Genomic DNA, 25,847 nt, shown 5'->3' with positions numbered 1-25,847 from the left:
ACAACAGCAGCCTAACGGGACACCACATATGACCAGACGTCAAAATGAATATATTATAAATTGTAGCAAATTAAATAATAAAGAAAATAAGAAATGAAACATAAATACATTCTCAAATATTACACTTGAACTGAAATAACATAAATGATGAAACCATATAATGGCCACAGTTACACTCCCACCAAATCGCACACACGTGGGATTTCTCTGAACATAATTTGGTTATCTTCTAAATTAAATATTTCTTGTGGTCATTCAGCTGCTAGTTGTGCCCCTCCTGGGGACTTGTACAGAACTTGTAAGTCGCCATGTATAAAAGCGTCAGCTAAATGACTAAATGTAAGTATCATTATTAACATAAGTTTTAGGCAAAACATTAAATTAGTCTGCTTCGAGTAGCGTTACAACCTTCTGTACAGGTATCAAGGAACACTTTTAGTTATAGGTTTACCTTTTAAGGTGGTGTCACTCACCCGCAATTTCAATTTTCTCACCCTACCATCTGACCCCGTGTATGGCCCTTAAACATAGTAAGTAAGAGATCATATATTTTGAGATCCTTCCTTCCTTCCACATAGATCGGATCAAAGCAGTCTATGCCAAGCAGTCTATGCCAGCGTAAGTGAAGGGTGGAGTTGCTTCCGATCTTGTGGTAAGTCACCCCCTCTTTGTCCTTCAGTACATCTTCTGTACTTTCTACACTTGACACATTCCGAGAATCTCTGTAGGCGATCCAATGATGATCTGTTTTCCTTTGCTTTAGTGTTGCACACAAAAGCCTTGTGGAGTTCAGGATCATCTTCCTTAATTTCTCCCACCTTGAGTTCTCTGACAGGTCGTTTTTTCTTCTTTTTTCTTTTTCCTTTTCTTTTCTTTTCCTTTTCTTTGAATGGTAACGGCATGTCGTAGTGACCATTGTTCTTTTGCGTGATGGTCTCTCTCAACTTCGACAGGCACTTGACATGTTCTTGAGACACAGGGTCATGTTCTCCAGTTCTTTCTGAGAAGTCTGATTCAAGAACTCTTATGTCTGAGGGAGTCATTTCTTTTACTTGTGTTCGGCTCACATAGTGTACTTCAGTCTTGAGATTAACAGAACGTTTCACACCTGCTGTTACTCGTCTCAATACTATGCGATGGCTGATTCCGATGTCGTCGCCGTAGTCTACGCAGGGATTCCCATGGCCAACAATACTCCATCCAAGGTCTGTACGCTGTGCATAAGGCTGACTTTCTTCGCCAGACACAACTTCCCTTGGAAGCAGGGCTTGTGAGCAGTCGTACCCAATGAGCAGACCTACTTTACAGTCCTGCATAGGTGCAATCTTTCCTTGGAGGTGCTCTAGATGGGACCACGCTTTTGCAGTTCCATCTGTTGGTATGTGTGTTCTGTTGGCTGGAATGAAATCCCGAGTATAGACTGGTGGTAACAATATCTTCTTACCAGAGTAAAAGCCACGGATTTGTAAGTTGTCTATTCTTTCAGAGCTTACTGCTGTGGTTCTTGAGGTCATAGTAGAGAGCTTGACTTTGACCTTGACTTTGGTTGCTTCCAACGCTTCTGCTACTTCCCTTATAACAAAGGTTGTGTCGCTTTGAGAATCCAACAGAGCGTAAACAAGGACTTCTTGTGTTGGTTGAGTCGTGGATGAAAGCCAGACAGGAATTATTGCAGTTGTTTGTGTGTTAGCTTCATGAAGTATTACTCTATGTGAAGTAGAGTTTGTGGTTGTTTCTTTGCATTGTGTTGATTGAGGTCTTTCTTTGTACCATTGTTGACTTGTACTTGGCTTGTCTTCATTTAGCTTAGCTTGTGGTGGCCTTTGTCCTTCTTTGGCTCGCTCCTCATGCAGACATGTAGGATGTTGCTTGTGGCACACGTCGCACACATTCCTACTGTTGCAGCTCTTTGAGTAGTGACCAGACTTGAGACAACCAAAGCATAGCTTTCCAGCTTGAACAAACTTGACTCTGTCTGAAACAGTTTTCTCCATGAACGTCCTGCATTTATGCAAAGTATGCCCTGACTTCTCACAGAAAATACATGTTATGACAGTCTTTTCATTGGAACATGTGGTCAGTGCCTTTGCTTCAAAGCTTTGATATCTTGGGCATTTTGGTTTTTCAGTCTCACCTTGTTTTAGTGACTGTAGTGATGTAACAGGGTTGCAGGCAATTTTCGCTTCTCTTGTCAGAAACTTTACAAATTGGCTGAAGGAGGGGAATTGGTTACGCTCTTCTTCTTCTTGGATAACCATCCTGTTCCATCTCGCTGTTAGCCAATCAGGCAACTTTAAAAGAATTTTCCTGTTTTCATTACAGTCATTTAAAATGTCCAATGCCTTGATGTTGACCATGGCAGCCTCACAACTCCTGAGAAAGTCTGCAAACTCTCTGAGCTCAAAGCTGTCCTTAGATCCCATCTTGGGCCATGCTTGGAGCTTGTCTCTGTATGCTTTTGCTATTGTAAAAGGATTACCATATCTCTCCTCCAAAGTCTTCCATGCTGCAACATAGGCAGATTTGGTTCCGAGTAAGAAATAGCCATCAAGTGCTTTCTTAGCTTGTCCACTTACATACCTACGGAGGTAGTATATCTTCTCCTTATCTTCAATGCTCTTCTGATCAATCAGTATTTCAAAGGAAAGTTTCCAGTCATTGTATTTCAATGGGTCCCCACTGAATGATGAAGGTTCAGGAATTGGAATTCTGTTGGCACTTAAAGCACCTGCCAGCATCTTAACAAGCTCTGCTGTACTGTCATTTGAGGAGGTGGTCACAACTTGTGGTACGGGAGACGTATACAGGGACAGAGGACTTGTGGGAGCAGGCACTTTGTTGTCTGCTACCCTCTCATGTTCTAGTACGTCTTTCCGCTCTTCTTCTGTGGCCTCCACTTGATCGTACACAAGGATTCTTGCTCGTGCTGCATTAAGACCTTTCACTGCCTCCAAATGCTGTATCTTTCTCCGCTTTTCCTCCAGAGTCCTTTGTATAGCTCCATGTTCTTCTTCCAGTTGAGCTTTAATTTTAGCTTCCTCTTCCTCTTGTTCTAAACGACGCTCTAAACGACGCTTTATGCCTGCTGCCTCTTGCTCAGCTATCTTCTTTTTAGCTTCTGCTTCTAGGCACTGCATTTCCAATTGTTCTTTTTCTTGTTCTTTTAACACTTCCAGAACAGCTTGGCTTGCAGCAGCATCAGCGACAGCATCTCGTCGCTTTACAGAAGAACTGCTTGAATGCACTGAGGTGCCTTTTCTGGAAGAAGTGGCAGAACCAGATTTATAAGCACTTTTCCTGGAAGAAGTGGCAGAACCAGATTTATAGGTGCTTGAGTCAAAGAGAGAGCCTGCTTCTGGCCACTCTTTCTCTCCTTCTTCTAACACACTTCCCCCCAGTCTAAATGTGGCTCTGGACACAATTATCTCAGAAATCCCTGCACACAGATCCACTCTTAGACGCGTGTCCTGGTCTGGAGTTGAGATGTCACGTAGTTCATCATAAATATGCTGCACATCATTAGAAAGACCTGTGACATCTGTAATGATATCAGTAAGCAGCTCATTAGACAAATGTTCTGTTGATTGTGATAACGGACCTTTAGAAGATTTAACTTGTGTCCTCCATTTATTGTAAATGTAATTAAATCTTTGTTGAAGCGCTTTGATCTTATCCTCCTGCATTGCTTTACCCTTCTCTGTTAGAGTTCTGGTTCTTTGAGATCGTTTTGGTACCTCTTGCTGGGCTTCAGCACCTTCTTCCTGACCTTCTTCAGGTCGGTCTTGGGAATTTGCACTATCCCTAACACTGTCCCCTACTTCAATTGCAGGCCTAATTGGCTCTGTCATTGTAAATCACTACTTTAAATTGACCAAAATTTGTAAAGAAAAAATAGTAAATACACCTTTAAACCTTTAGCCTGTTTTGTACTCAAATTTGAATTAAATGCAGTACTCTCCGAGCAAATCAAATTGCTTAATTCAATTGGCTTTCAAAATAACCTCCACATATATATTAAGCACTTCAGAACGCTTAGGAACATAAATATTAGATGCCAATAATAGCCTTCACCTATAAATTATACGTGCTTTTTATAGGTTACAATTTCCAAAACACACTTTAAATTAGAAATGGGTGTTCAATCAGAAAACATATTTATACTTTAACGTTGACACCTTAATGTGTGTACAAATGGTTAGCTTCAGTTAAATTATATAGGCAAATAAGTCAAAACGTTTTTAGCACGCACACCACAGTAATTAGAATTCAGTCAAATATATTATAGAAACGTTTACAAAGCACTCTTCTTGACCTGACCACTCTTAACTTATAATGTCCAAGTCCTTTATGGCTTTATCTTGAAACGCTGCTCATTATACTGTGTGCATCTTCTTACTTCTTTGTGTTTATGCGTGTAGTGCGTATTGTTTGTGACTCATCTGTCCTTTGATGTCGGCGCGCAGGCAGCGCAGCAAACAATTGTCGGGGAAGGTCCGCTGGACGCCGGCCTTAAACTTGGACTTGCTTCATCGCCCACTTGCATCGATGAACAGTCGAGTTTTCACTGTAACTCCTTCAAGCACTGCAGACACAAGTGGTTTCCTTTCAACGGGTTTATTCAAGGCTTGGTCCTCCAATCCACCATGAAAACTTAAACAGAAACATATACGTTGCGTCAGGTCAACACAAACAATAATATACACGATATGAAAACAATACATCAGAAAAGCAAAATACAAACAAACATTAATTACCTCGTTGGCTGCATGCTACATAACAAAGGGGTCTTGTTCTTCTGTTCTTGGTAACAGTCTTAGTGGTACACTACACATAGTCGTACACTCTTCGAATCTAGAGAGCCTGTACAACTCGTCTCTGTCCTGCTGCTTGCTCGCAGGTGTTTTAATGAGTCCCAGTCTCCCAACATCCCTGCCGCTTGCTCGCAGGTGTCTTAATCAGACCCAAATGTAACAACACAACAGCAGCCTAACGGGACACCACATATGACCAGACGTCAAAATGAATATATTATAAATTGTAGCAAATTAAATAATAAAGAAAATAAGAAATGAAACATAAATACATTCTCAAATATTACACTTGAACTGAAATAACATAAATGATGAAACCATATAATGGCCACAGTTACAGGCGGATTTAGGATCGTATGAGATCCGGGGCTTAGCCCAGATAGGTGCCCGCATCAGCGCGCACGGATTTTTTTTACTTCGACACCACAACCTTTAACTTATACCACCACCTTAAAGCGGACAAAAGGCACTAGAGAACACTAAGGTCGCTTTCACACAGGGGCTGTTTGGTCCGGACTTTCGGACCAGAATTCGATAGTCCGGTTTTTCGGGTCTGTGTGAATGCGCGTCGAACTCGGTTTGCAGACCAAACAGTCGAACTCTGGTCCGCCTGAAAACGTCGGTCTCGGTTCGGCTTCATCGATTATTATTACCACTGCTCGCAGCACTCACTGCAAAACAAGCACACTGCATCTAATCTCTCTATCTATATATCTGTGCATCTTGGGAAGGAAGAAAAAACGCGGCTTATTATTATTACCGAGGCGCGCAGCTTATTATATTATTAATAAAACAGCTACTTGTGGGCACTCATAAAAACAGTGGTCTACAAGTTGTTTAGCGAGAGGATGGTGGTAATGTGCTTCAATAGAACAATGGATCAATGCCATGTCAAAACTCGGCTCCGCTGATCTGGAGGGCTCCGCAGTCCACACACAGACACACACGCGCGCGCGCACACACGGGATCGCAGCCACACACACATTTCCACTGTCCAATAGACAAGCGCCCTTTTCGACCGCGTGACATTGTTCAGAAGGTCTCGGTCCGCCTGACAGATTTCTATGTGAAAGCAGGCGAACAAAATGAAGAATGCAACAATGTTGCAACTTCACCCCCAGAACCGCACCAAGTCCACCAAAACTATATGTGAAAGCGACCTTAAAGTAATGGCTTTGCTTGTCCAAATGACAATACTGACCAAATTGAGATTTATTTTTCTCTTGTCCATTTATTTAGTTTGCTTTCCCATTTAAAATACAGTTTGAAACCATCTGTACACAGTAGGCTATGTGTGCTAGCAGAACTAGACTCCAGTCACGAGTCACGGTGCACATGTGCAGTGGTTTGTCCACCAAAAAAGCACCAAAAGATAGAAAAGAAACGAGCAGAGCCAGAACTGTTCAACTCCCCTGGAGCCACAGCCAGCAGAGAAGCCGGTTTACTTTCGCTTTCAAACCAGCTGCAGCCTGAGAACTGGAGTGTGGGGGGATGTAACACTAAAGATGGCGGCAACGACAAAGAATTCCTGCAAAATAAACATACATCTGTTGTTAAAAAATTTTTTTTTAAATAAAAAAACACTTTTTTTATACGTATAACAATATCGACAATTATCGATATCGAGTGATATGATAACATTATCATATCAGGAAGAGCCTACTCTTTTTTTTAGTGTGAATGTCTCTCTGAACTACGTAACCGTGGCCGTCGTCACTGTACTTACTTTTCACTTATGATTGTGAAACACTCCCAATAAGCAATGCCTTTACACTAAAACAGGGGTCTCAAACTCACGGCCCGCGGGCCAATTGCAGCCCGCTGGATGATATTTTACGGCCCCCCAGATGATTTCCACACAAAAAAATATATATATTTCCCCAAAAAAAATATTTTTCAGTCATGTCATCACAAACACTGGCATTTAAAGGGTACAAATAAAACAATTCCTGCACCAGAATGCAGGAAATGAAGTCTTTGTAACACAAAATCTCCTGGTGGGGGACCCCCAGACCCCCTGCTTAAAAAGTGGCCTGACTGGGGCTATATTTTGCACTATATTTCCTGGCCTGAATGATTTCCCCAGTCTGGCCCTGGTTAAAAGCCTCCAATGCTTATTAGTGTGTGCGTTTAAACGTTTGCATGTTTCAACCATACATTTCCATAAAAATATTTGATGCGGCCCAGCCTCACCCACTCTACCTCCAGCGGCCCCCAGGTAAATTGAGTTTGAGACCCCTGCACTAAAACCATGTACATGTTGTTAGTACAGAGAAAACTGTTGCCATATTATGCCAAGATCCTTCAAATGCTTCTGAAATTAACCATATTCACACGGCAGCCATTTTGCTCCTTATGCTATGCTCAGGTTGAGATTCCTTTTCCACCCTGTTCCCATGGTGGGCATAACATAAGAGCAAAATGACCACAGTGTGACTATGGTCAACACCGCTTCATAAAAAAAAAGTATTGAGATGTAAAAATTTATATTTTATGACCCCTTACTTGACACATACCCAAGTGACCTTTTACTACATTATGCTGCAATCACAATGCCTTCATCATCATCATCATCATCATCATCATCATCATCATCAAAAAAAAAAAAAAAAAGCCTTTACACTTTGATTTTAGTTCACAAACCAATGAATCGTGCCAAAGGGTGAATCAATAAATAAACGTGTGTGGTAATGAACTGTTAATTGGGAAGAAATTGAGTGATTTTGATTCATCTTTAGAGATGCATTTATTGTTCAGCAAAATAAACACACATTTGGAATCATTCCAGAGTCCGTTTTGTCATCATGTACGTACGGTAACAAAAACATGCATGCAAATAAAACAAAAACATTTTTTAAAACGACGGGTCGACTGACGACGGCGCGGTCAAATATAAAAGTTGACGCTTGTAGCCACATCTCAGTCGAGCTGGAGCGTCCACTCCCGTTCACATTAAACTTCAAATCGCACCGAGTGTCGAGCTACACTCGCAACAGACGATACATCCATTAGAGGAACAGAAACTAGACGGAGAAGATTGTCAACAGCTTTAGTTCTGAACGGTTTGTTAAAGGAACACGCCAACTTTTTGGGAAATTCGCTTATGTGCCATCTACCCTGGAGTTAGACAAGCAGATACATACACCCTGTTCTTCTCTGTGCATGCATTAGGCTTTTAGGGAACACCGGCACCGTTAGCCTAGCTTAGCGTTATTCACTGGAAGTAGGTGTGCCAGTGTAGCCTAGTTCCCAACAGTCACAAAATACACTCCAAATACACTCCAATACTTTCCTGTAAACATGTTGTGACCTGTGTATTTATCACGTAGAGATTTCTTTTTTACATTTGTTTTCCAAGCAGATATATACAATATATAAAGTTTTTTTTTTTTTATTGCCGAACCACTGCTGCCTGGGCGCAGTGATATCACCTCAAAAGCCCTGTTTAAAAAAAATCAACAGGCTTTTGTAGTTCAGAGTATATATCTGCTTAGAAAAAGAAAACGTAATTTTTTTTCTCCACATGGTAAATACACAGGTCGCAACATGTTTACAGGAACGTTTTGGAGTTGTATGTGGAGTGTATTTCGTGACTGTTGGGAACTAGGCTACACTGGCACACCTACTTCCAGTGAATGACGCTAAGCTAGGCTAACGGTGCGGCTGTTCCCTAAGCCTACTGCATGCACAGAGAAGAAAATGGTATCTGCTTGTCTAACTCCAGGGTAGATGGTAAATAAGCTAATTTCCCCCAAAAGGTTGGCGTGTTCCTTTAAGTCAATACTGCTACCGCGCCTGTTGTGCCCAGTGGAAATGCCCTAAGCTTATCGGAAGCAAGTACTACATTTAAAGCTTGTGTGAAATTCAGGTTCCCTGGTGTGATACTAAAATGGTATTCTTAACGGTATAATGGACTGGACTCATGAGACGACAAAATGTACGGTAAAATGAACGATCCACTTTCCGGAAAGAATATTTAACATTAATAATAAAGCTATCAAAACGAGTGACCTTTAAACACACAAGTCGTGGGCAGAAGGTCATAACATAAATAAAAAGTAAGATTCATAACCTATGTAACAAATCCTTCATTAAGTTTATCTTTCAACACGGCAAAACATTCACGATTCCTCCCCTACCACGAAATCCACTCTTTGCAAACTATCGATCGGAGAAATGAAACCTGAGAATCCCTATTTTCAATCTCTTTCCGTCTCCCTAGACTGCGTGGGACTGACACCACACACAACCGCTTGGCCGTGACCACGTGACGTGGGTCTCTTTAACACCGACGCTTCAGTCACACACACACAAGACCTCCCTTCACATTTAAAACCCTTTCCCTGCCACACTACCAAACGGTTAACCCCTTTCACTGCGACAATACAGAAGGTTAACCCTTTCACTGCCAAGCGATGGCGGGTTAACCCTTTCACTACCACACTACAGCAGGTTAACCCTTTACTATCACACTGCAGACGGTGGTTAACCGTCTGTAGTGTGATAGTAAAGGGTTGACCTTCTGTAGTGTGGTAGTGAAAGGGTTAAACAGCCAAACCGCGGCTCCTCGAAGCCCAGAGACCCTCCCTCTGCTACGTGGCTGTCGCGGGGTTAGGCTGGTGGAGAGAGCGTGGGGTGGGGGGGGGGCTGTTGGGTTGGACGGTGTGCGGACCCCGCTCGCCTACTGGGTGGGTCCAGTGGGGGGGGCGAGCTCACTGCTGCTTGGCCTTCTCTGGTGCCTCGTCTCCTCCCGGGGGCGGGGCCTCCTCTCGCGGGGGCGGGGCCAGCCACAGGGACAGCAGCATGACGAGGTGGCAGGCGTGCAGGGCGGCAGAGCTGTAGTGGGTGGAGGGGTAGGTGTTCCACGACAGCTCGATCAGACCCAGGATCAGCACCCTGCACACAAGGTCAAGGGTCAAGGTCAAGTTCACACAAACATGTGCTCAGCGCTGCGTACGAATGAATGAATTTATTTCGGTCTTCGTTTACAAAGCATAGTAGTAGATATTTTTTTTTTTTTTTAAATAAAAAAAATTACCGAAAAGGTGTAGGCTGAAGCCGAGGCTTATAATTGCCTACCCTTTTTACATTACCGTAATTTTCGGACTATAAGCCGCGCCTTTCCCCCCCATTTTTCGACCTTGCGGCTTATATAACGGTGCGGCTAATTTATGGATTTTTACAGCTAACGGCCACTAGGGGACCTCCTAAATCTATGGATTTTACAGGTTACAGTCCACCACCTTTAACTCTCACTCGCCGTTAGTTCCCCTCCTTGTTAAAAGCCGTTCCTTTGAACTGCTGCGGTCAGGCAAGCACTACCGGAGTCTCATGGCCGGTACAGAGAGACTCAGAAGGAGCTTCTATCCCCAGGCCATCAGGATGCTCTATGACAATAACACTATGTAACAACATATCATCTACACACACAGCACTAGGGATGGGTACCTTTCACATTTGAACCGATACCGGTACCTGTGAATCGATACCGGTACCCAACGGTACCTTTTTTCGGTACTTTAAAAAAAAATTAAAAAAAATATTTTTTATTAGTTTTTTTTTTTTACTTTTTTCTTTTCATGTCAACGTTCACACGCACAATATATGCTTACCTAGGATTTGACTTGATTCAACAACAAAGCAGTCGGAGCAATGACAAGCCGAAAACTGTCGAATTTTTTTTTACCTACCTCAGTCGTAAAAGAAAATCCAAACTTCAAATAACTACAATTTCGACAGTTTTCGGCTTGTCATTGCTCCGACTGCTTTGTTGTTGAATCAAGTCAAATCCTAGGTAAGCATATATTGTGCGTGTGAACGTTGACATGAAAAGAAAAAAGTAAAAAAAAAAATTAAAAAAAATTAATAAAAAATATTTTTTTTTTTTTTTTTTTCTGTTTCTCACTTGATTCGATACTCGGTAGTACCGACGTGTTTCGGTTCGGTACCTCAAAAGTACCGAATTCGGTACCCATCCCTACACAGCACACACATCCACATGTACACACTCGCTACATTATATTTATCTACCCACTTTATAAATGGGGGACCCTGATGTAAACAAGACAAACGTCTTTCTCTGGTCTGCATCCCCTTAACAATTGTGTGTATTGAGCTGTACTGTACCCATTCTACAATTTGTTAAATAAAGTTCTCATTCATTCATCTATCTATTATTATTACTCTTTTTACTCTGTATTGTATATATGTATATTGACTGAACACTTTATTTGACGTACTTTTGACTTTTTCTATTTTATACTTTTTATCCATTACTGTATGAAGCACACTCTCAGGGGCTCATACAGGGAAAAAAGCATTTCATGATAAAGTATTCTGTATTTTACTATGACAATAGGGAGGTGCCGCATGGAAATTGAAAAGCTTTCCATTTTTGCACAAAATGAGTTCCCTTCTATCACTAACATTATTGTCTAAGCATTTTTGGTTGAAATCAAATTGGGCGATTTTTTTTTAATGATTAATTGCAAAGGTGAGCGACACCGGCCACTCTCTCGTACAGCCCGTTGAGAGGCTATTGACATTAGACGAGAGGCCTGTGAGAGAACCGTGGGCTCAAGAAGAGGGAGTTCCGAACTCCACCCCCCTCAGCTGCGCTCCAAGCGACGTAGCTGACCTCGAACCCAGCACCCCAAGCGACTTCTTGATGGGGCGGCCGGAACCGGCCCCTCCTCAGATGGGGTACAGACCAAACAAGAGGAACAGACGGAGGATGTGGAGACACAGCCAAGCACAGATCAACCAGTCTCGGGCCCGCTTCCTCCTAAGCTCCCTACCATCCTGTCCAGCCCGTCAGAAGCGGGTGAAGGACAGGGACAACTTAAAAGTGGACACAGTCGTTATGATCATAGACCAGTCACTACCCCGAGCTATGTGGCCGGCCGGCCGCGTAAGCAAAGTGATCACTGGTGCCGACGGAAAAGTCAGAGCGGCAGAAGTTATTGTCCAGGGGCGGACCTACACCCGACCCGTGGCGAGGCTGATAGAGTTGCCGAGGCTCCCTGACTCCCCTGATGACGATCATGACCCACTGACTTTGTAGATTGCCCTACTCCCCACAACAGACATTGAGCAGTTGACTGGACTATTAATCTGTCTCCCTTAACTAATTAGGTGCGGACTAATTAGGAGGCGGCTGTTGTGAAGGGCCAGATTAAAGTTGAGAATCTGCCTTTATTGTTTTATATACTTTGTATATTATTTATATATACACGGTATATCCCTTTACCTGCGTCCAAACCATAGTAATATTTCGCTCTCCTTATTGAATAGCGCCCTAGGCTCCAGGCAGTCTCGCACTCAGACAGGTGCAATGGGCGAGTTTCAGGCATGTCAGAACATGCCCGGAGACAGTGTATTGATACCAGACAAGGACTGAGGTTTGGAACTAGATAATCACTTAAGAATAAATACGGCGCAGGTGTGCCCAGCAGTAGTTCATTCAGTTCGTCTAAAGCAGCAGTGTGACAAGTTCGGTAACATTGAAGTGAGCAACCGTGCGTTTAGAACATGTGCGAATAGAATAGTAAAAGTTTAATGCAGTAACGTCAAGTTCGACCTAGTTTAATGTGAAGTAAATAGTAGTTCATTTATTGTATGTGCACAGGAGCACCGGCGTCAAGATTGCAGAACCATTACTGGTTGGATTGTATTGATTTGGAACGTGGTATCCGGAGAAGAGCATCGTTGATTTCCACTATCGTTTGGGATTCAACCTCGTGAGGATTACAACTCGGGCCTGCCTCGTGGACGGGGCTGGCTAGCTGTCATCAATGCTGTTGGGCATTCGGATTACAACTATTGCTTTTGCTGCTGATCAAGGGAGTTTACGAGAACCGACTCCTGTACCTGGAGTCTCTTTATTCCTCATTGAGTCAGACGGAGTACCCGAACATTCCTCTACCCTCCAAGCCTTACACCCCGGAGGGAACCCATTGTCTCCAGTCGGTACCGGTGTTGCCCTATATAATTGCTACTATACAACAGGTGGCGTCAGCTTAGACCCATCGTAGGATTCCTGCTATTCTTAGTGACTCATGCTCTTGACTGACTTTACGTATATTCTTCGCCATACAAGCGCGACCCTAATTCTCATTCTGTAACCTAATGTTGCCTAATAATAATAAATTACCCTCCAATAGTATTTCTGTGTCAATGCCGTGTTCTTGTGGGTGTTCACCATCTATATTTGATGTACTGTCTGGCCAGTAATTAAAGTACATAACTAGCAGTGGTTTAATCTATCACAATCTTTAATACAGTCAGGGTTTTGTAACCCCTCAGTTACAGTTAATGCTTTATTTGTTTTAAACGAGACGATTTAGAAATGGGCAATGGGGGGAAATACGTTGCGTTGGACAGAGGGTGGAACACGGAAAACAGCAAAGACGTAACCACTACACCTCCCTATAGACCAGGAAGTAACCACTACACCTCCCTATTGATCACCAAACTTGAAAGTTGAAACGTCCCTCACCTGAGCAGGTGGGCCAGGGTCTTGACCCCGCCGCTCCAGAGCAGGTAGGGCAGGGTGTGGAAGTACCAGACGTAGAACTGGTAGTGCAGCGAGCGGCTGAAGCACATGCCCACGAAGTTGGAGGTGAACAGGATGAGCACCGTCTGTGGCTCGCCGTCAAGGTCACGTCCAATCACACTTTATTTGTACGGCACATTTAAAAACAACAACACGGTTGAAAAGGTACTATTTCACTGTTGTTTACAACGGGAGGCCTAGCGGTTTTGTTCCTAAATATACAGTATTGATTTTTGTTTTTGATTTAAACTATAATATTTAATATATTCTACAACAAACACAGCCCATCGGACCTGGGATATGTGGGGGGTCCTGTTCCTTGGGTTCACTTGCTGAATATTTAGAGAAAGCTTTGGATAAACGCACAAAGATAACTAGGGATGCTCGATATTGGCTTTTTTACCGATACCGATATACCGATATTGTCCAACTCTTAATTTCCGATACCGATATCAACCGATACATGCAGGGTTCCCCCGCCCCCCAAAAATGGAATAATTTCAGGTAATTAACATTACATATCTCTTGTTGTGGAATTAACACAACATTATGCATACTTTTGACAATAAATAAAATCAGAATTTGTTCTTACTTGCTTGCCTGGGTAAATAAAGGTTATAGAAATGATTTTCTTTTTTTTTTTTTTTTTTTTTCTTTTTTTTAAACAGATACAGATATTTTCGGACATCCCTAAAGATAACGTATGTGATGTATTTTGGCCTCTGTGTAGCTTACAAACCATGGGAAGTGATCGTTATGTTCAATTGTTGTTTTTGGTGAGTCAGTGTGAATCGGGAAATGCTAATGAGTAGAAGTGGGTTTTGAGTAGACTTTTAACCCTTTCACCCGTCCAATCTTTCGCCGTCGACTAAAGACGCACTTCTTCAACCATTATCTGAATTAAAAAAAAAAAAAATTAAAAATCTAACCCTAACTAACCTTATTGTCATGCACTTGTCCTAATAAACTAACCTACACTGTAACACTCAACACTTTATGAACATTGTTACTCAGCTGATAGAGTTGTGCCCTTCCTGATGACTTGTCGTACAGAACTTGTAAGTCGCTTTGGATAAAAGCGTCAGCTAAATGACTAAATGTAAATATAGCTCAAATCTGGCACATTTACATTGATGTGGAAACTGAAGATGTTCATCGGGTTTTGGTAGTTTTTTTCTTTTATTCGATTTTTTTAATTCATTACAGGTTCACGGACCTCAGTGTTACCATAGGAAATCATTCTGAGATCCCAAAAGTGCAATACCGGCCGCATCCTGCTAGGTGGCAGTATCGCCCACCCTTTGAAACCTTATTTCACACTGTGTGTTACATTGTATATGGTCCGGGCAGAGAAATTTAGACCGAGCCAAGTGAATCGCTTCATCCGACCACTAGCGAAACACGTTCAGCACATTTGAGGCATATCTTGTGCCACTTCATGTCAGGGACCTGATGGACACCAATACTGGAAATCGCGATCAGACAATTGGAATATTCTTTAGTAAAGGTAAGGACTATATGACATCAATCCTACTTTGATCCAACAATGATTCGCAACGATCATTATGTAACATACGTATGCCGTTGCCGACGATCAAAGCATCAAAAAACAACCCGCCCCCCTTTTCATGCATTCATGATAAAACATAATACCTATTATATACCTTTGAATTGGAAATAGTAGCGTGTTACAGTACTCGCACACCGAGTACAAAGATGGCTAGACTGGCTGGCGCCCAAAGTGTTAATGTGCCCCTGGGTAAAAAAATAAATAACAAACTTAAACTTAAACTGGTCAGTGAAGGATATGATCAGCAGTGTGTTTCTGAGCAGGGATCTTCCTCCGGCTCGGCTCTTTCACCAGCTCCAGAATGTTCTCTCCGGGCCTACGAGGAAAGAAAGAGTAAAAAGAAAAAAAAGGTATTATTCTTCACAATCATAGAACGGGTGGTTTCAAATACTACTGTATTGGAGCATGTATATACGAAATACTCATTGTTCATGATTTAGTGTATTCAATTACACCTTCCCTGTGTGTAAAGGGCCTAATTCAGTAATGACACGCCCAGCTTTCTCCTTTGATGCCTCTAACTCAGTGGTTCTCAAACTATGGGTCGCAACCCAAATTGGGGTCGCGGGTAGGTGACAGTGGAGTCGCGCATTGGCAAGTAAAAAAATAATAATTAAAAAAATATATATATATATATATATTTTTTTTAATGTTCTGACAACATATTTTGGCTAAATATGCCTTGTTTTATAACTGTGTATTGATAACATAGTGCTGTAATTACATTTTCTGATAAATATGCATGATCAAGTTCAACAACGTGTGCTTTTATTTTGATATTCCTTAATTCCACGTTGAAATTACACGATGTGGGGTCCCCAAAAGATTTCCTAAATAAAATGGTCACGGTATGAAAAAGTTTGAGAACCCCTGCTCCAACTCATGGAATGTCCTCCAACTCTCTCTGAAATTGGAGATTCTCCCTCGGTATGTTTAAACGTATGATTTCAGACCATTGTTCAAGTTCAAGTTTCTTTATTAGTTGTCATACAAAAATACAGAATACTTTTATATGAAATGCTTTTTTCCGTTATGCTCCTGAGAGTGTGCTAGATAAAAATAGATAAAGTATAAAATAGAAAGTCAAGTACGTAAACAAGTGTTCAATATACATAGTCGAATTATTTTTTAACTGAGTTACAATACAGTACAATGCAGAAATGGGATGAGGTACAACATAGGGTAAGGTGCAATGAGGTATGAGTTGTAGTGCAATCTCTTTACCAATAAATATAAAGTGTGTTAAAGTGTCTAAAGTGGGTGCTACAGTGAGTTGTTTATTTAAAGTGAGCGTGTACGTGTGGATGTGAACATTGTGTGACTACCTGTAACTGTTTTAGCTGATCTTTTTAAATTATTTTAAACGTTTTTTATTTTTACTCTGGTGTTTAATTTTCTGTGAATATTGTTTGTATTATGTACCGGTTACATTTTGTACAATCGTCGTTTCTGTAAATGAGGGGAAACCTCAGAAGCTTACAATTTTAAATAAAGGTTGAAATGAAAAATTTAAATATAACTCGGCTGCATCATTTCTGTTCAAATCTGCTCAAACACATCTCCAAAAACCATAAAGCATCTTCTGGTATAAATAATTTCTCCATTGACCATATTCACACAGTGGCCAATTTGTTCTTAGGTCATGCTCAGGTTGAGATTCCTTTCCACCCTGTTCCCACCGAGGTAGGGGAACAGGGTAGAAAGGAATGCCGAACCTGAGCAAGATATTAAGAGCAAGATGACCGCCGTGTGAATGTGCTCAATCGATTGGATTTCCAGGACTCTGGGACCACCGTCCTCGGAGACAAACGCCCGCGGTGCCAGAGGTTCCGTCATTAGTCTACGATGCCGACACGTCCAGGGTGCCCACAGACATTGAAAAAAAGGACTTTCAAGTACTTTTCCAAGCACTATTTTTCATTTTAAAAAGGGCATTTAAAAGGAACACGCAAACATTTTGGGAAAATAGCTTAGCGTTCTCTGTGCGTTCAGTAGAAAGCTATCTGGCGGCATGTTAGCCTAGCTTAGCACAATGAATGGAAGCGGACATGACCGGGTAGCCTAAGGATTGCCCAACTAACACCTCTCCCGAAGGCTACCCGGTCATGTCCGCTTTCATTCATTGTGCTAAGCTAGGCTAACATGCAGCCAGATAGCTTTCTACTGAACACACACAGAGAGGAAACTGGTATCTATCTTCTTGTCTCTCTCTGGAGAAGACGGTGAGCTAATTTCCCAAAATGTCGGCGTGTTCCTTTAATTTGTTGTATTTATTTATTAAAAATAAATTGTATTCAATATTTATGGCTTAAAACCAATTTCCGACAATTAAGTTACACTTTAATAAAAAAATAAAAGTATTTCTTGATTCAGAACAATTTGATCTGAATAGGATAGGCCTCCATCCATACAGATGTGGTACAGAGAGATCTTCGGTGTGCTACCCCATGAAAGACTCTGTGCAATGCATAGAGGCAACGACGCTTCCTTTCAGGATGTGTGGGCCCCACTATTGGACTACTTTCATGCTACCATTTCTCAGATCCTTCTAAAGGCCCAATGCCCCATTGTATGGACAGACTTTGGATAGAAAAAAATTATATATGTATATATATGTATGCCTACATGTGAATGGGCTCGAGGCAAGTGCAGTACTGTGCAGTGCCTGTCTGGGTTAGATTTCCTTTTTTTGCTTGTTTTTCTTTTTGATCCGTTTTTGCTGGCATGACGGCATAGATGAACTGGAGGAACCACCCCCCCCCCCTTCTGTCCCAATGTGTGTTTTGTAATTTAAGTAACTGTATGTGAAAAATCTTTTAAAAAACCAATAAAAATATCAAAAGAGAACAATATGATCACGGATGAACAAAACGTTCAATGCAAATGGTCGATTTGAATTTCAATGGACTTTTTTAAGCACCTCGTTTAAAAAAAATTGGCCGTTTCAAAGGAATTCCAGGCCTTGGGAGTTTTTTTTTGTTGAAAATCAAGCACATCCAAGGACCCCGTCTCTCTCTCTCCCCTCTCCTCCTCTCCCCCCCCTTGTCTCTCACCTCTTCCAGCGGCGCAGGGCGAACAGCAGCAGGGTCAGCAGGTGGGCGGTCAGCAGCGACAGGTGGAAGGTGCGGCTGAGGAACAGCCACTCCGGCAGGAAGCGCCAGTTCACCGTCCACTTGAACAGGAACTGACGGCCCAGATCGAAGGCCTGGCCCAGGTAGCCAGCGGGGTTCTCCATCAGGAAGGGCAGGCCCAGCAAGAGCTGTGATAGGACGAGAGAGTGAGGAAGTGGGTAAGAGCAGGCCAAGCGAGAGCTGTGATAGGACGAGAGTGAGGAAGTGGGTAAGAGCAGGCCAAGCGAGAGCTGTGATAGGACGAGAGAGTGAGGAAGTGGGTAAGAGCAGGCCAAGCGAGAGCTGTGATAGGACGAGAGAGTGAGGAAGTGGGTAAGAGCAGGCCAAGCGAGAGCTGCGATTCTGGAAGACACTCCGACGTCACAAGACCGCCGGCCATCTTCGTATAGGGGACAACAAGCGGGTTTCTAGATCAAATGTGTGCGTTGAGCTCCGTTTTTATTACATCTTTTATCACATTCTTGTTCATTTCATAACCTTATATAAGACTTTCGATTTAGATTCTTGATTTTGTTTTATTAGTACAAAACGTAACACAGCAGCTCTTTGGCATTGTGATGCACCGAAGAAAATTACCCTCGATTGTGTTTAATTTGCCGCTTTTCCGATCCGTTTTCTGCACTAAATGAAGCGTGAACAATGTACCGGGAGTGAATTTTCCCCCCAAGCCGTAGTTGCCTAGCAACAACAGACAGGAAGTTGACTTCGAGAATAGGACGAGAGTGAGTAAATAGGTAAGGGCGGGCCCAGCGAGAGTTGTGATAGGACAAGAGTTTGGACCCCAGGAAGAGTAGTCTCACTTTGGTGTAGACCAGGGGTCTCAAACTCAATTTACCTGGGGGCCGCTGGAGGTAGATACAAGATACAAGAGTTTTATTTGTCACGGCATACAGGTATTAGGGCTGGGCGATATAACGATAACGATAAATATCGCGATATTTTAATAATCGATATCGAATATCGAAATTAAAAGAAAATCGAAAAATGTTTTTTTTTATATTTATATATATATATATATATATATATATATATATATATATATATATATATATTTTTTTTTTGTGACCTGCAACAGGGAAGTTTTAAAACCAGAGACAGTGGACAGACTTGTCTTTCTTGCCTGCAACTTAAAGTAATGGCTTTGCTTGTCCAAATGACAATACTGACCAAATTGAGATTTATTTTTCTCTTGTCCATTTATTTTGTTAGCTTTCTAATTTAAAATACAGTTTGAAACCGTCTGTACACAGTAGGCTATGTGTGCTAGCAGAACTAGACTCCAGTCACGAGTCACGGTGCACATGTGCGGTGGTTTGTCCACCAAAAAAGCGCCAAAAGATCGAAAATAAACTAGCAGAGCCAGAACTGTTCAACTCCCCTGGAGCCACGGCCAGCAGAGAAGCTTGTTTACTTTCGCTTTTAAACCAGCTGCAGCCTGAGAACTGGAGTGTGAGGGGATGTAACACTAAAGATGGCGGCAATGACAAAGAATTGCTGCAAAATAAACATACATCTGTTGTTAAAAAAAAAAAAAAAAAAAAATTTAATACTTATAACAATTCGATAATTATCGATATCGAGAAATATGATAACATTATCATATCGTTATCGCGATATGATTTTTTTCCATATCGCCCAGCCCTAACAGGTATACAGTGAAATGCAGGGGGTCTTGCCCGCAACGATGTGCATAATACAATAGTAATAATATATAATAAGAATCCAACCAATAGAGCGACAATGTGCAATAATACAAGTAATCAAAGTAGGGCATATCGGTATCTGTACATGAGTTATTTACAGAGCATGGTAGGACATGCTAGGTCCTGTGGTAGTGCAGTACACTGTTAGCTACGGATGAGGCACTGGGTCTTTATGTACACTGCTATACAATGCTATATTATACAATCTCAAGCTCTACTATACTATTCTTAAAGTGACCTTTCCTTCTGTAAAGTGTCCATAAGTGTGAGCGTGTGCAGCATGAATATGACTCATGCGCGGATGAAAGGGGGGGGGGGGGGGTCGTTTATAATTCCGTGATAGTCAGTAAATGCTTTATGTAGTATGGGTGATATATTGATCAGAGCGGTTTGCATTAATAATAATAAACAATCACGCTGAAAGTAACGTTACTGTCCTCTTACCGTTCGCTGATGAGACTGGAGGAAAAAGATCCCACTTATTTGACGTTGATCGACTAGATCCATTTCCGGTTTGTATGGCGCAATAAACGCCCAAATCATATCGATTATTGAGTTATGGCAGCGATCCATATTATACACGGATGTGTGTCTAGAGTCCCGCAACAGTATGTGCCTGCCGGACGCATTTCCCAGATGCACGGAGATCACCAGAGATCCATTTCCAGTTGTAACTCGCCCGATCATCAACCAGGCGGCGGTATTGAAGCGTTGCACGGTTGTGCCGAGTCCCACTGTCTCAGCCGAGGCTGGGTGAGGGAATTATGAATACCATGGTGAAAAAATGAAATATGATCTCAATAACGTCGTACGCCGTGGATTGGCAGAATTCGCATGATCAGCAAACCCGTCGTAAGCCATTTATGGCGGTGGATGTGTTAACGTCCAAATCTGTTCTTACCCAGGTGTGTTGAATGATGAATCCCACTCATTCTTAAACTGAAATGCACGTTCCCGTTCAATTAATTTGCATACAGACACGCCCACCTGCTCCTTATGAGGCATGTGCAAAGCGGCGAGGGCGGTGTGCAAAACACCTCAAGAGGTTCGGCATTGCATGCTGATCCATTCAACAGGAAGCGATTTGCAACTGATCAACATTTTATTAGATTCAAATGTGTTACTATACAGTACAAAGTACAATACACCATCCAACCAGAGTGGATAAATAAATGCTCCATAAATAAATCTAAATAAATAAAAAAGAGTTTAGGGATGGTCCTCACCTGTATGCCTGCACACACGGAGAGTTTAGGGATGGTCCTCACCAGGCCAAACTCAGACAGGAGCAGGAAGAGGAGGCCAGGAGCAAACAGCAGCACATTCATCTTCACAGATACTGCTAAACTGTCACAAAGAGGAGACAAAGTTGTTATTTCAACTATGTGACAAGAGACTAAACAGATTGGTTAGGTAAAAAATTATGAAATGGGTGAAATTAAATAAAAACTAAGGCTGAGACGATATGCCATTTTGGAAGAATAGATAAATCGCGACCAAATTATCGATAAATAATATCGATATTTTTATTATTAAAATAATTTGTGTTTATTTTGCAACAATTCTTTGTCGTTGCCGCCATCTTTAGTGTTACAGATTTTCCCCGTTCAAAACGACCACAGTGATCCTTCTCATGTTACAGTCGGTGGTCTCTGGATGTGATGGAGAAGTGATGCATGTTGAATGCACAGTGCACAGTTGCAATTCAACTGAATTTACATGAAATGGATGTTTTAACTAAAACATGCCACAAGACCCTAGTATTTTAGTATAGTATAAAGTAGGGATGCTCGATATTGGCTTTTTTTTACCGATACCGATATTGTCCAACTCTTAATTTCCGATACCGATATCAACCGATATCAACAGATACCGATATATGCAGGGTTTCCCCACCCAATTTTTTTTTATAATTTCAGGTAATTAACATTACATATCTCTTGTTGTGGAATTAACACAACATTATGCATACTTTTGACAATAAATCAAATCAGAATTTGTTCTTACTTGCTTGCCTGGGTAAATAAAGGTTATAGAAATGTAAAAAAAAAAAGAAAAAAAATGGAAAACAGATAGATATTTTCCGATATCACATTTTAATGCCGATATCGGCCGATAATATCGGACATCCCTAGTATAAAGTCGATTTCATGCAGTTATCGATAATTATTGATAAGTGGTCTCTCAGCCTTAATAAAAACTGATGAGTAAGGATCCAGATACCGGTATCAGATATTGGGCTGACATCTAAGGCTGAGCCCGAATGTTCGAACGTTTGTTCGTTACGTTGGCATTCGAATTCTAAGTTGCAGATAAAGGACACGGACGCGTTAAACTAACCAAAGTTAGTTGTTCACCAACAATCTACAGACACAAACAAACACAGAACCGGACTGTTATATTAAATTAATTTATTGCTGTTTAACGCGTCCGTGTCCAGTTGTAAACTATGATGCATGTGATGTAGTTACTGTGTGTTGTTGTTGTAATTCGCGATTTTTTATTGGTTTGTCATGACAAACCAATTACATAATCCAACATATGTGTAAAGGCACAACATATTCCAGTTAAGGGTATATTTTTTGAATGATTCGTTACGGCGTAATCAATACTTCCATTTGTATAAATTGCTTAAGCGGAGCGCGGCTGAGGAGATGGCTGAGGAGCGCGTCGTGGCTCATGCGCATGCGCACGCTCGGCCAATCAGAGCAATGCGGAAGGACAAGTGGGTTGCCGAAAGTATTCACGCTACCAGGGCATACAGTGAAATGCGTGCCCGCTTCAATTGTGCAATAAAAACAATAGTAATAATTAGGGATGTCCGATATTATCGGCCTACCGATATTATCGGCCGATATTGGCATACAAATTTGATATCGGAAAATATCTGTATTCACATTTCTTTTTTATTTTTACATTTATTTAACCTTTATTTACCCAGGCAAGCAAGTAAGAACAAATTATTATTTAATTTATTGTCAAAGTATGCATAATGTGTTAATTACACGACAAGAGATATGTAATGTTAATTACCTGAAATTATTCAGTTTTTTGGGGGGGGGGGGGGGCAACCCTGCATATATCGGTATCGGTTGATATCGGTATCGGAAATTAAGAGTTGGACAATATCGGTAAAAAAGCCAATATCGAGCATCCCTAACTACAGTAGAATAGACATGGTAAATAGTCATGTTAATAAATCGCTTAAAGGAAAACTCCAACATTTTGGGAAATTAGCTTATTTGGCATCTACCCTGGAGTTAGACACGAAGATACATACCTTTTTCTCCTCTGTGCATGCAGTAGGAGTAGGAAGACACGCACCGTTAGCCTAGCTTAGCGTCAGTCACTGGAAGTAGGTTCCTCCATTAGCCTAGTTCCAAACGTCTTCCTACTCCTACTGTGCATGCAGTATGTATCTTCTTGTCTAACTCCAGGGTAGATGGCAAATAAGCTAATTTCCCAAAATGTTGGAGTTTTCCTTTAACCCTTTATCTGCCAGGGATTATTCTGATCTTAATCACCTCTCTGCCACCACTGTAAGTCTATGGAGATGTTCCCCTTCTTTGCAGGGCTATAACTTTTTAAATTGTATTGCTAAATTGACATTACTATGGCCCATTCAACGTCAAGTATCTATCGTTTAGGATGTAGCAACGTTCTACTTTTTCATTCACATATTCATACTAAAATACGGTCTAAAGTATAAATATGTTTTTATCGTTTTCTGCAGCATTCTGCAGAACGTGAGTTATAGCCATAAATACATTATATTAGATCATCAAATGTAGTTTGATACCGATTGACGTCAGATAAAAAGGTCCTAAACGTCATGCCTCATCATCTGCTGGTGACCGGAGGGGGGGGGGGGGGTTGTATAATACTATATACGTCCAAATCATGTTGTTTATCGAGTTATTGGCAACGGATCGCTATCCAGTGTATCAAGCTGGAGTCCCGCGAGCAATAGAGAGTGGCCGGACGAAATATGGGTGAGCACCACTTCCGGCCGCTCACTTCCGGTTTTGGCACCTCGCCGATCGGCCACCAGATGGCGGTCTTGCACCGTTGGAGAGTTGAGAGGAGCTCTACAGCACCCGTCAAGTCTACGTGGGTGAAATATGATTGCCATGACAGATTTTTGAAATATTGATCTCAAAGACGCTGTACGACGTCATTGGCAGATTACGCATGGCGAGGAATGACGTCTAAACACGTCATTGGCGATTAAAGGGTTAAAAGGCACTGGATCCTATACATATACAATGTGCAGTTTTTCTTCCATGTCCCTAACTTGCTGTTACTAACTACACTATGCAACAATCACAACCAGTTATTTTCTTAAAGTGTCCTTTTCCTTCCTTTAAAGTGACATTTTCTTGTGTGTTTAAAGCAGGGGTCTCAAACTCAATTTACCTGGGGGCCGCTGGAGGTAGCGTCTGGGTGAGGCTGGGCCGCATCAAATATTCCACAAAAAAAGGGTTTCAAGTATTCCAAAAAAAAGTACAACTGATCCAATCTTCTCAATCTTTAGCAATAACATTTCAGAACATGAACAGTTCTTCAGAACATGAACGGTTCTTCAGAACATAGGCTTCTCAGTGGTGTCAGTGGACTCATCCACAGCTATGGAAATGCACTGTGCATTTTCTTATTCTATCACAAAGCTGTTTAATCAAATCACCAGCCAGTATTTCAGTTATTCTGGTTGCTGTGCTATTTGAGGAGGATTTGCTTTTGTCTGCCTTCAAACATGGTCTCCATCACTTCAGTCATACATTATTTTATTAGGCATCAAATAAAATATTGTTTGTTTCCTGTTGGTTGTCAGTTAAGGCCATGGGTAGGTAGGACATTTATTTTATTTTATTTTTTATTTAATTCTTTCCCACGGCGACTATGGATAGGGAATTTCTTTATTTAATTTAAATGTTCACAACAACATGGATGCATGTACTCTGCCAGCATGTTTAATATCCATAATACTAAAGGTTTGACTAAGATTTTTATGAAACTTTATTGAAAAAATAAAAAATAATAAAAATTTAAACTCATAAAATAAATTATGTAGGGGGCCGCAAAATATCATCCAGCGGGCCGCAATTGGCGAGTTTGAGACCCCTGGTTTAAAGTGACCTGTGGTGCGTTTGTGTGTGTGTGTGCGAGTGCAGAATGTTGTGTTGTGTGTGTGTGTGTGTATACGTGTGTTCATGTGTGCTTGTGTGTGTGGAGAGATCAGTGTTCATGTTCAGTGTAAACTTAGCACTACTAACTTTAGAAGAGTGGCGTCAGTGCATCCCTACTAATAATAAGGGTGCCAGAATGGCAGTGTGCCAGGCGGGGATGCACACTTGCCTATAAAGCCCACACCCGAGGGTCCAGCGTCCATCCAGGAAGAGGTTGATGGCCCCAAACAGAAGCATCATGGCCACCGGGTCGTTGAAGAGCCGCAGCACGAAGATGGAGTGGATGCGGTAGGAGGCGCAGCACACGAAGAAGAACACGTAGGGAGGAACCTGGAGCCAAGAGGGAGCACCGCTTTAACCGCACAGCCCAGAAGATATATGTACAGTAAACCAAGGAAAGGCATGAAATAATTAGGGCTGGTCTTAAATACTTCGAAGCTTCGTTCGATGGGCATGGGATTCGAATATGAAAATAAAATGTGATTATTTAAAAAAAAATATATATATGATTTTTTTTTTTTTTGCTAAATCAACTCTGCCTCTCTTTGTTAACTACAAAAAGCAATGTTGTTTGTTATTTAAGATGAGGTCGGACTCGGCACTGACAGATTTGTGTTCATTGTGCTGCTTTTATAAAGCCTCATGACGGCTTACAATATTTCATGAAAGCAAAGTAGGGCTGGGCGATATAACGATAACGATAAATATCGCGATATATTTTAATAATCGATATCGAATATCGAAATAAAAATAAAAAAGCTTTTTTTTTTTTTTTGTGACCTGCAACAGGGCAGTTTTAAAACCAGAGACAGTGGACAGACTTGTCTTTCTTGCCTGCAAATTAAAGTAATGGCTTTGCTTGTCCAAATGACAATACTGACCAAATTGAGAT

The 25,847-nt window shown here is 41.5% G+C and overlaps 1 protein-coding gene across 1 annotated transcript in view; it reads right to left on the bottom strand.

The window, feature by feature from the left end:
- Positions 1–8,487: 8,487 nt before the first annotated feature.
- The window catches only part of alg3 (ALG3 alpha-1,3- mannosyltransferase), a 41,977-nt gene continuing 24,617 nt past the window's right edge, over positions 8,488–25,847 (bottom strand). The window contains exons 4-9 of the mRNA XM_084332883.1: positions 25,125–25,285; positions 20,996–21,116; positions 17,989–18,194; positions 15,176–15,251; positions 13,309–13,454; positions 8,488–9,707 (exon numbers count right to left, since the gene is read on the bottom strand). Of these exons, the coding sequence (XP_084189009.1) occupies positions 9,524–9,707; positions 13,309–13,454; positions 15,176–15,251; positions 17,989–18,194; positions 20,996–21,116; positions 25,125–25,285 (894 nt within the window). The 3' untranslated portion in view covers positions 8,488–9,523. The remainder of the gene's footprint in view (positions 9,708–13,308; positions 13,455–15,175; positions 15,252–17,988; positions 18,195–20,995; positions 21,117–25,124; positions 25,286–25,847) is intronic.

The sequence above is a fragment of the Notolepis coatsorum genome (assembly GCF_963971535.1).
Source record: "Notolepis coatsorum genome assembly, chromosome: 17".
Taxonomy (NCBI): domain Eukaryota; kingdom Metazoa; phylum Chordata; class Actinopteri; order Aulopiformes; family Paralepididae; genus Notolepis; species Notolepis coatsorum.
This window is presented reverse-complemented; position numbering and strand designations above follow the sequence as displayed.